At 39.0% G+C, this 12,054-nt stretch overlaps 1 protein-coding gene across 5 annotated transcripts in view; it reads left to right on the top strand.

The window, feature by feature from the left end:
- Positions 1-12,054, top strand: part of LOC132145684 (receptor-type tyrosine-protein phosphatase U-like) — a 259,638-nt gene that overhangs the window by 219,211 nt on the left and 28,373 nt on the right. For 3 of the 5 annotated variants that reach the window (XM_059556878.1, XM_059556879.1, XM_059556877.1), the window contains 3 exons: positions 7,793-7,865; positions 8,165-8,241; positions 9,311-9,328. In XM_059556878.1, the coding sequence (XP_059412861.1) occupies positions 7,793-7,865; positions 8,165-8,241; positions 9,311-9,328 (168 nt within the window). The remainder of the gene's footprint in view (positions 1-7,792; positions 7,866-8,164; positions 8,242-9,310; positions 9,329-12,054) is intronic. The other 2 variants (XM_059556881.1, XM_059556880.1) reach the window with 1 other exon arrangement.

Raw genomic sequence — 12,054 nt, 5'->3', positions numbered from 1 at the left:
CTCAGACTTGGGTGTGACCTCATGCAGTTCCACTGCCTAGCCATTGATTAATTTTTTAATACACTGCACGAACCACTGGCAGTGCAGTTTCCCCTGTTGAATGAAAAAAGCTTAAGTTCAGGAGAATTTTTTATTTATTTTTTCCCAGTACCCGTTCCAATATCTTAGGGAACAGAGGTTACGTTTAGTAACAGAGTAAGTTTTTGTGCATTCAGTTTATTAATATAGATGAGTAGTATGCAGAAGCATGCAATTCGAATACATACCATATATCTTAATTTAGGTCTACTTGTTTGGCTTCAATCTTCATAGTCATTTCAACTCTTCTCTCTCAGTTTCTACAGTACTAAATATTCAGTCTGAAATATTCTGGAATTGTCTCTTTTAAAATAAATAAAATATATAACTAAACTGAACTGAACTTTATTTCTAAAGCACATTGAAAAACCACAGTGGGCACCAAATTGCTGTATACGAAAAAAGAAAAGTAAGAAAAAAAAAAAATACATTTGACCCAATACATAGAATCTACAACACATTATTAAAAGCCAAAGAAAATAAATGTGTTTTTAACATCCTCTGAAATTACCCTAGACTAGGAGATTTTTTAAGGACAAAGGAAGCTCATTCCATAGTCTAAGAGCTGCCACGGAAAAAGCTTTTTCTACTCTACATTTCAAGCGCCATCAAGGAACTGTCAGACAAAGTTGATCCTCGGAGCGAAGATAGATAGATAGATAGATAGATAGATAGATAGATAGATAGATAGATAGATAGATAGATAGATAGATAGATAGATTAGCTCCAATCCTAAGCCAGACACACCTGGAAAAGCTAATCAAGCTCTTAAAAGGTATTCTTGAAACTTCAAGACAGATGTGTTGAGGCAAGCTGGATCTAGAGTCTGCAGGACACTGGCCCTCCTGGACCAAGTCTGGTGACCCACTGCTCTGGATAATTCTGTGAAAATGAAATTGCTAAAGCAGGGATAGCCAACTCCGGTCCTGGAGGGCCACTATCCTGCAGAGTTTAGCTTCAGCCCTCATAAAAACTCACCTGCCTGTATCTATCTAGTAATCCCGAAAACACTGATTGCCTTGTTTAGGTGTGTTTAATTAGGGTTGGAGCTAAACTCTGCAGGGCAGTGGCCCTCCAGTACTGGAGTTGCCTATCCCTGATCTAAAGCATCTGGATCTAAGACACACACAGAATAGTTTATGAACTTTAGCTCAGGGTTTTATAAATACGATCACCCTAGATCTATTAATGACCAAACTCAAATGACAAATCAGAAGTATGTTCTGCTCTTTCCAAATGCCAAACCATTAGCGCAAATGCACCGCAAAGATGTGCATGGTCTCCTTTGACTGCACGTCTAATGATTTCTTAATTAAAACTGCAGAAGTTTGCAGATATTACTTCTGTCATTGATCTATTTAAAAAGGGAAATTGTCAATCTTGACATCAGCAGCACTAAGGCTGTTGAAATGATCATTGATTTGAGGAAACACACCTCAGCATTTTCCTCCCAGGCAATCAAAGATTCTCTAGTCAGTGTGGTCTAAGTCTCATCTCAAACACTCTCAGATGAAAACATTCAGTCTGTCAGAAAGCACATCAATGCATGAATGTTTCAAATATAGTTCTACAGATGTAACACTGAAAGTATAATCGCATCTTCTGTCATTGTTTGGCCCTGCTAATAATTGTTCAAAGAAACATCTACAGTGCATTATCTGGTGCTCTGATACAGCAATCACTGCCAGATTCCCCCTCTGGCTCAGCTCTACAGGTCCAGAACAGCCAACAGGACACACAAAATAATGAAGATCCCTTGTACCTTGGTCACTGCTTGTTTCAAAGGCTTCCCTAAATAGTGTGCAATCCAAACAGACACTGACACAGCTTTATTAACACTGCACTGTGATGATGATTAAAAATTTACTTTTTAATACCGTAATTTCATTAACTGATATAATGTCACTATACCAACCTACTGAAGTACTGAAACCTACTAAACACTAAACACCATCATGTTAACACCCATGAAACTGAAATAATGCAACAAACATTTATTTAACAACATTAGATACAACCATATGTACAAAACCGATAAGAAAAAAGAAAGAAAGAAGGAAAGAAAGAAAATAAACCATTATTTAAAAAATAATCAAATTTGAAATGAAAAGTAGGGAATTCTGGAAATGTAAATCTACGGTTATTCACTATAAATTATATTTTCTTTTTCAATTTCCAAAAATTATACACTGCTGATACACAATGATACACAGTTGTTAAGCGTATATAGTAGGGAAAAGTAGTGTTAACCATTTTTACTGTAGCAATTTTTCATTCATTTACTGTTAAACTCATGGTCATTTTTACAGTTTGTATCCCTGTTGCAGGACCTCAGTTATAGCAGTATCTGCCTGAGAAATAAGATTGAAATAGATAGATTTTATAGTCATTTACATTCTGTAATGTGTACACATACAACAGAATGATCAGAAACTGAAGTGACTGACAAAATGGCTTCTTTTGTGCATCTGCGACTTGTTAGGGGAGAAAGTCTAAGATTAGTAATTAAGATAATAGATCACATTTTTATAAACAGCATACATCATGAATTTGGATATCATCACTCATTGGGTTTACTGATGATAAATAAAAAAATATATTTACAAATATGTGCATTCAGTTTATTAAGATATATGGATTTACTTTGCTGGCTTAAATCTTCATTGTCATGTCAACTAATCATTTTCAATCTGTACAGTTTGAAATCTTCTGGTAATCCCCACCACCCCCCGCCCAATAACACATTAGGGTTTTATGCTACATTTTACTGCATGTTGTTAATTGTTTATTGCATTATTTTAGTGGCATGTGTGCTACCATGAAGGTGTTTTGTATTTGTCTGTATGTCACTGTGCACCTTCTATATTTAATATTTTAAGCAATTATTTACATTTTTGGAAAATCTATTTTAGTTTTGTTACCAGTGTTGGGAAACGTTACTTATTAACGTAATAAAGTACAATATTGCATCACTCAATAAAAATTAATTACATTACTTTGTTATTTTGATGGAAAATTATTTTGATTTGTTGTTTAATAAAAAAATAAAAAATATAAAAGGTATATGCATATGCACTCTCACTATGGCGACAGAAAGGAGTCAGTGAATAAATTGGGCTTTCATTACTTTACTAAACTTTCATTACTTTACTAGTTACTTGAAAAAAAGTAATCTGATTGCATAACTCACCTTATAGTGTGTGATCCCGACATTGCTCTGTGCTACCTGTGTTGGTGTTTGTTATATTAACATTATTCACTTAATGAAATTATTTTTATTTTTTACATACTTTTACTTTTTAAAACTCTCACACTCCTGAAAAAAAAAAAGTGCCCAACAGGAATTTAACGTCAGCATCCTGGTAATGCATCTGCTCAGTTAACTGTGTCTGACTTGATAAAATGTGAGAGTGAAGGGACTTAATGGATGAGTGGGGAAACGTGACTTGCACTTATTTTGGGGGGTCTTTTTTAAATTACAGTCATTTAGATGTAATTGCCAGGTGCTACACTTCACCTGCTTCCGGGGGGAATGCGTGTTGAACAGCTGTCACACATTAGCTCAAAAACTATGTGGCATTAGGAAGCACTTAGACAGCTGGAGTACACAGGCAGGGTTCAGTGCATACATACACACAAAACTATCAGCTACATGTTTTTCTTGAGTTTGACAGAGAGCAATTACAATGCTTTTTTCATGAAAGAAAACTAAATGTGTTATTATCTCATTCAAAATAAATAAAGAGTGCCTGCAAAGGTGACTGGGATGCAAAACTGCAATCTCACATTTTTTTTTTTTTTTCACATGTTAAATGTTTGCTGGGCAAGACCCCAAATGATAAAGAAACATAATTCCACATGATATTTTTCCGGATTTCTATTATACAGACGTTTTACTGAACATTGTTATCGGAGGAGCAGCGACGCTGATCAAACGCTTCAGGACGCGCAGGCTGGGAAAGCGAGCGGGAGCGCTCGTCAGACTCAGGAAGCGCGGATTTCAAACGCCGTTGCCTAGCATCCATCTCGCAAATCTCCGCTCTCTACCCAACAAAACGGACGAACTCCTTCTGCTCTCTCGGACAAATAAGGATTTCTCTCACTCTGCTGCTCTGTGTTTCACGGAAACCTGGCTGAACAACGCCATACCAGACAGCACGCTCCATCTGCCGGGCTTTCAGCTGTTCAGAGCGGACCGCGAAGCAGAATCAACGGGGAAATCGCACGGCGGCGGGACATGCTTTTACATCAATGAACGGTGGTTTACGGATGTAACTGTATTAAAGAAGATGTGCTGTCCTGATCTAGAAACGCAGTTTATCAACTGCAAGCCGTTCTATTCGCCGCGGGAGTTTCACTCGTTCATTCTGGTTAGTGTTTACATTCCTCCTCAAGCGCATGTGAGCTCAGCTTTACAGAAACAGATCACAGACACAGAACAACAACACCCGGACTCTGTTTTAATCATTCTTGGGGACTTTAATAAAGCCAATCTCTCCTGTGAACTGCCAAAATACAGACAGCATGTTACCTGTCCCACCAGAGACAGTAATATACTGGATCACTGTTACACCACAATAAAGGATGCATATCACTCTGTTCCACGAGCAGCTTTGGGACGTTCTGATCACTGTCTGGTTCATCTCATACCGACCTACAAGCAGAAACTTAAATCTGCTAAACCTGTAGTAAAGACTGTGAAGAGATGGACCAGCGAAACAGAGCAGGATTTACAATCTTGTTTTGACATCACAGACTGGAGCGTTTTTGAAGCTGCTACCACTGATCTGGACGAACTCACAGAGACTGTAACATCCTATATTAGTCTCTATGCATTCCTACCAGGAATTATTTAACATTCAACAATGCATTCCTACCAGGACTTATTTAACATTCAGCAATGATAAGCCATGGTTTACAGTAAAACTCAGACACCTTCGTCAGGCCAAAGAGGATGCCTACAGAAATGGGGACAGGGTCTTGTACAATCAGGCCAGGAACACACTGAACAAAGAGATTAGAGCAGCTAAAAAGACCTACGCTAAAAAGTTGGAAGACCAGTTTACTTCCAACGACTCTACTTCAGTTTGGAGAGGACTGAGAGCCATCACAAACTACAAGACACCATCCCCCTGCACTGAGGCTAATCAACGACTTGCTAACGACCTGAATGAGTTTTATTGTAGATTTGAAACCCCCAACACCCACTCTGACCATCTCCCTACACAACCATTAACACCTCCTGCAATCCCCTTCTCCATACCTCCTGCTCTTCAAATCTGTGAAGATGATGTGCGCCAGGTCTTCAAGAAAAACAAAAAAAGAGAAGCACCAGGCCCAGATGGCATTACACCAGCCTGTCTGAAAATCTGTTCTGACCAGCTGGCCCCCATCTTTTCACAGATCTTCAACAGATCTCTGGAGTTGTGTGAAGTGCCTTCCTGCTTCAAACGCTCCACCATAATCCCCATTCCAAAGAAACCCAAGATAACAGGACTTAACGACTACAGACCTGTGTCTCTAACGTCTGTCGTCATGAAGTCGTTTGAAAAACTGGTTCTGGCTTATCTGAAGGACATCACTGGACCCTTACTGGACCCCCTGCAGTTTGCGTACCGAGCAAACAGGTCCGTGGATGATGCAATCAACATGGGATTGCACTTCATCCTGCAACATCTGGACAAAACAGGGACTTATGTGAGGATCCTGTTTGTGGACTTTAGTTCGGCTTTCAACACCATCATCCCAACAACCCTCCAGACCAAACTGACCCAGCTCTCTGTTCCTAGCTCTATCTGTCAGTGGATCACCAGCTTTCTGACAGATAGGCAACAGTTAGTGAGACTGGGGAAATTCATGTCAAAAAGCTGCTCCACCAACACTGGTGCCCCTCAGGGATGTGTTCTCTGCCCTCTGCTCTTCTCCCTGTACACCAACGACTGCACCTCTAAAGACCCCTCTGTCAAGCTCCTGAAGTTTGCAGACGACACTACAGTCATCGGCCTCATCCAGGACGGTGACGAGTCTGCTTACAGACAAGAGGTTGAGCAGCTGGCTGTCTGGTGCAGTCTTAACAACCTGGAGCTGAACACGCTCAAAACAGTGGAGATGATTGTGGACTTTAGGAGAAACCCCCCTGCACTTTCCCCACTCACCATCATGAACAGCACTGTGGCTGCAGTGGAGTCATTCAGATTCCTGGGAACCACCATCTCTCAGGACCTGAAGTGGGACAATCACATTGGCTCCATTGTGAAAAAAGCCCAACAAAGGTTGTACTTCCTTCGCCAGCTGAGGAAGTTTAACCTGCCACAGGAGCTGCTGAAACCGTTCTACTCAGCCGTCATTGAGTCAGTCCTGTGTACTTCAATTACTGTCTGGTTTGGTTCAGCTACAAAATCAGATATCAGAAGACTACAGAGAACTGTTCGGACTGCTGAAAGGATTATTGGTGCTCCCCTGCCCACCCTTCAAGAACTGTACACATCCAGAGTGAGGAAAAGGACTCAGAAAATCACTCTGGATTCCTCACATCCAAGTCACCCCATCTTTGAACTTTTGCCATCTGGCCAGCGCCTCAAAGCCGCAAATACAAGAACAGCAAGGCACAAGAATAGTTTCTTCCCCCAGGCAATCTACCCCATGAACAGTTAAATGTTTCCCACTTAAACTTATGCTTATGCAAAAATGTGCAATATCCTTATATTTATTTGTTACCCCTCCATCCTAGAACATTCCTGCATCTCACTCAATCCTATTCCATTATCATTTATAGCACAATTGTTTATACACTTAATTATTTGCCAATTTGTAATTCTCCTGTAATTTTTTTTTTTTTTTTTTGTCTGTGTGTTGTTGTCTCTGTGTACTGGAAGCTTATGTCACTAAAACAAATTCCTTGTATGCGCAAGCATACTTGGCAATAAAGCTCTTTCTGATTCTGATTCTGATTCTGAAAAAGCATGGGAGGGATTCATTAAGAAGGATTTGCACACTGACAGCTTCATTTATTTGCATGGGTTGTCCGTTATTTTACCAGCTTCACTAAGTGCATTATGCTAATGTAGTAATGCCACAAATATAAGCACACATTTAGTTCTGATCACAGTTTGCATGAGGCATTTTCCCCCTGTACAGAGAGTGATTCTGAGTGTTGTGCAGGATATAGTTAAATTATCATTTTATGATCATGATGGAAAACCATTGCTATAATGTTTGAAAATATAGTTGTAAATGTGGCAGTAATAGCTCCTAATGAATGACGATACCAAAGCTGCAATTGGTAAAAAAATAATAATAATAATAATAATTAAAAATATTATTACAATTTAAAATAACGGTTTTCTATTGACATATAGTTTAAAATGTGAATTTTCAGCATCATTAGTAAAGTCTTCAGTGTCACATGATCCTTTATAAATCATTCTAATATGCTGATTTGCTGCTCAAGAAACATTTCTGAGTATTACCCATACTTTATGTGTGTATGGAAGCCTTGATACTTTTTTTTAGGATCATTTGAGAAATTCATAAGAAAGAAACTACATTTATTTGAAATAAAAATATTGTCTAACATTATAAAATACTTTGATTTAACTTTCAATTAATTTAATGCATCTTTACTGTATGTACTAATTACTTCTTAATTTTTAGTATATATAGTTATATGTCCAGCACATAAAATCTTTTTATATTTCGGCTTGTGTACCCGCAGAGCTTTTTTGATGGCTGGGACATAAACGAAAAGAAGGACAAGACCAAGGGCCGACATGACACCCTTCTGGGTCGTAAGTATTATTCAAAAATAATGATTATACACTAGTTACAGCACATTGCACAGATAATACTCTAATGTAATACTCTTATTCTAATATGTGTATTTATGTGTACTGTTGTTATACACAATTACTGGGTACAACAGTCAGTTTAATTCAAATGATTTAAAAATAGACCACAGCTATCACAGCCTCTGAAGGATTTGGAATGGAGCTTTATTCAATATTTTGTATTAATTAATTATTTATCCTAAAGTTATTATTATTATCATCACTGACTAGCATTGTTCTCCATTTTGAATCCCTAACAGAAGACCGTCATCGTGTGAAAATGCATTCTCTCCTGGCCGATCCTAACTCTGACTATGTCAATGCAAACTACATTGATGTAAGTTTTCCTCTTTAAACTCTGGACATGTTTCCTTCAAGTAAGAGGTGTTTCTCTCACTCTAGCTTTCAGTGAAGGTGTACATATTAACACGTTTATATGGCTTATATGTTAATGCCTTTTCTCACTGAGAGAGCTGTCCACTGACAACTTTGCTGTCACTTTTTTGTTTTGACGCTTTTTCAATTTAAGCATTTGGGCTATTCGTTACGCTCCCTTTTGACTGCATTGTCCTGCCTAGCATCCTGTCAAATGTCTGATTTGAGTGCAGACGTTTCTTTTTTTTTCTCAGAAGGATTTGTTAGCACAAATCTTAGACTTGCAACACTTTCCTGTCAGCCAGATTCTGAACAATTTGTTCTTAATCCTAACCATTTGATAGATAACAGCTTTCAAACATACGCTCCCTTTAATCTTTTTGGGGTCTCGCCGGTCATGCGACATGACGTCTCCGTTCCCTCCTCCAGGGAACGAGGGTTACCATACGTAACTCAGACGTCCCTGTCCCACATAAGAAGCACACATGTTTTAACTGTCTGTGCTGGAATCTCAGTAAATCCATTTTTGCCATATTTTGGTGGGAAGGTAATCCAGTGGAATTGAGCAATCAAAACCTCCAAAGTGTGAAGAACTACGTTAAATGACAGACAAAATTGAATGTGGAATTGCATTTGACTGCATAGTAGACATCTTTTATGTGGGTCCTTTACACATAATTTGGTGAAAGACTACTTAACTGGTGAAATAATGTCACCCTTATGCTTCTAAAAATGTATAAGCATGGAATAGTTTTCAGATTTGACCGTCACTCACTGAACTCTATTTAAACACTAAAGAGCTTAACAATAGACTATTTGAGGATTTTTCTCGGACAATGCATGGCAACCCTAAACTGTAATTTGCAGTCGGTTTGAAGTGATTTCCTCACTGCAGGTGGTCAAGACGGAGAATTTGACTTCTGACGTCTTTATTTCTTTCCTCTTTTCTCTAATCATCTTAATTATCCTGTTTCTCTCTCTTTCTCTCTCTTTTCACCAATCCCTCTTTCTCTGTGTCTGGGATCTCTTAGATTCGGATAAACAGGGAAGTAAGTACTTGTCTTTCCCTCGTCTTCTGTCATCATCTGTCCACCGCTCATTTATCCCTGCTATCATGGCTATGCTTTCAGACATTTCATTTCCCAAAGCCTTTTCTGCTATTTGAGGTTATAGTAGCTTTGTTTTACCTCAGGGCATCACTTCCTGTAACACACATCCTAATAATCTTATTTTTTTTTTGATTGAAACAAAAAGTTGCATCGGGACATATCAATAGCCGTTACACATATACTGTAACTATATGATATTACAACTATTAGAAATTAACACTTTTGTTTCACGGGGGTCTTTAAAATCATGGCTCATGGCTTTTGAAATCTAGATTTAAACCTCATCTTAGACAAAAATGAAAGACCACAAAATAGACTTGGTCTTAAAACCTGGCTTAAAGCATAGCATACATATACACATGGTTAAAGGATATACTGTATAGGATCAGAGCAGATACAGCATGTATATATCCATCTCATGTTTTGCATTGTGATTATATACCATAGAGTTCCTCTGAGACTTTGGGAACACCTTCACTCTGAGCATGCACTGAATCACATGTATAATCAGTCCAATGGATGGGAGAGACCAGGAAGCTTAAAAGCATGTGCGGTGAAACCAGTGTCAGCTTTTTGTCCTTCAGCAAGCACTCTGTGTGTGTGTCAGTCGCTATCTGTTTGTGAGTCTTATTTAGTGTTGTTTATCCACTTATAAGCTCCATTATGTCAAAGCGTCTGTCAAGAGAAGCATTTGGGGAGCAGTCCCAACCTACCGTGTTCTAGCTCCTCATTCTGGGGGCATCACTTCTCGTACTCAGCAGAGACTAGAGTCAGAGTGGCGCTCGCAGGCCGAATGCTTCTAGCGGAAGGCAGGTTTGTGAGCTGCGGTCCTTCCCATGGGGAGAGGGTGCGACGCTCCACCTGTCTTTCTCAGAGGAGATTGATATGGATGGCATCAGTGAGCTCTCCAGTTGCACAAGCATGAGGACCTGATTTCCCTTCTTGATAGCTCTCCATGAAAGACTCCATCACAGGCGGAGGGCACGATATTCCATCCCTGCCCAGAGCTGTGGAAGTTATAGGTGTGGCCTCTGAAGGGGTACAACTCTTAACTTCCAGTCTCTCAACCGAGGTTGTTGAGACCATCCTCCAATATAGAACTCCCTCTATGAGGAAACTGTGCTTCTTGGTGTGGAGACTGCCAGCTCGACCGGGTTTGGTAGAGTTCTGGAGTTCCTGCAGGCCTGTTTCTCCACAGGATTTTACCCACTCCACACTAAAGGTTTACGTGGTGGCCATTGCGGCCTACCATATCCCACTCGGTGGCCAGTCTGTGGGTAGACACGTTGTGCTGATGCTGGGACCCCGGTATGATTTCTGGCTGTCATACCCCAGGCCTTCAGTCCTCCTCCCTTCTGGGAGCATGACCAGTAGAAGCTTAATTGTATGTGTCCAGTTGCGAGCATTCTCGTGATTTTAAGCTTCGTGGTCACTACATCACCCCGCCCATGACGTCCTGCCCATCCATTGGACTGATTACACATGTGATTCAGAGCATGGCCACACTGAAGGCATTCCCAAAGCATTTTTTATTATTATTTTTATTAAAAATTAAAGATAAATTAATTTCTAAAAAATCTGGATCAATGATATGAAAAACCTATGAAAATATTTTTTGCTCTATCTTCAAAACTGCTTAATCAGATTCACTTCTGAAAGATTCAGTTTCTTTGCGATTTATTTGAAAACTAAAGGGAAGGGAAAATCAAGGGAATGGATGTTGAAATATTAAGTTTTATATCCCAAGGCTGTAGACAGAAAACAGATAGGATGTCTGACATTTCTCTACTACATCTTTTCTTTTCTTTCTTTTCTTTCTCCTGAAAGAATGTTGTGTTCTCTCCTATGTTCTTTTGTCCTTGTCATTTTCTACAGCTTTTTGCTGCCTTTTATTTTGTGGGTTTCTCTGGGTAGAACAGATGAATCTTTGTTAAATTGTCTGCTTTGCTCCAAATTATTGTTCCAGTCTGACTGTGTCTCTAGTTCACTATGCTGTAGCATCAGTGTATTTTGAGTGTGCAGGTAAAATGCTAACTAGTGCGCAGGCTTCATTTTGTATTTTAAAGCACAATATTATAATTGAGAGTATTTGGCACTATCATCATGTTCTATGTCAATGTAAGAAATCCAGGTGTACAGTACTACATATAATATATTGCATATACGTACATGCCAGTTTGGGACAATTTATATATATATAGTGCACCACTTACTAACAACAAATTAGTCCTTGTCTTGAGATGTGACACATTTTCATATTCCTCTGGTTTCCTTGTCAATATCACTTGTAAATAACCTGAAGCAGTGCCCATCAAAGTACAAGAAGTAATCCAACATTTCTACCGATTTCTACCATTATATGCCATCCAGGCAGGCACAAATATTTCATTTATAGGCACTTAATAAAAGAACATTGACTACTGTACAATCAACTGCATAACCTTTGATACTAAAAGCAAAGCTTTCTATCCAAACCCCACATGCAGGGACTGAGGTGCAGCGTGGGTGAATGAACAGATACATTTTTCACAAGTAGATAAAGGTTCATTATGCTTACTGTATAAAGCCACCCTGCTCTTCACACAAAAATAATTTATTGATTTCTGACTACAACAAGACACTGCAAGCACTTGTCAAGGATTAGCATGTTATGAATTCTACCACAA

Source organism: Carassius carassius, chromosome 8 (genome assembly GCF_963082965.1).
Source record: "Carassius carassius chromosome 8, fCarCar2.1, whole genome shotgun sequence".
Lineage (NCBI taxonomy): Eukaryota > Metazoa > Chordata > Actinopteri > Cypriniformes > Cyprinidae > Carassius > Carassius carassius.
The sequence above is the reverse complement of the archived record's forward strand: the minus strand, read 5'-3'. Positions and strand labels throughout refer to the sequence as shown.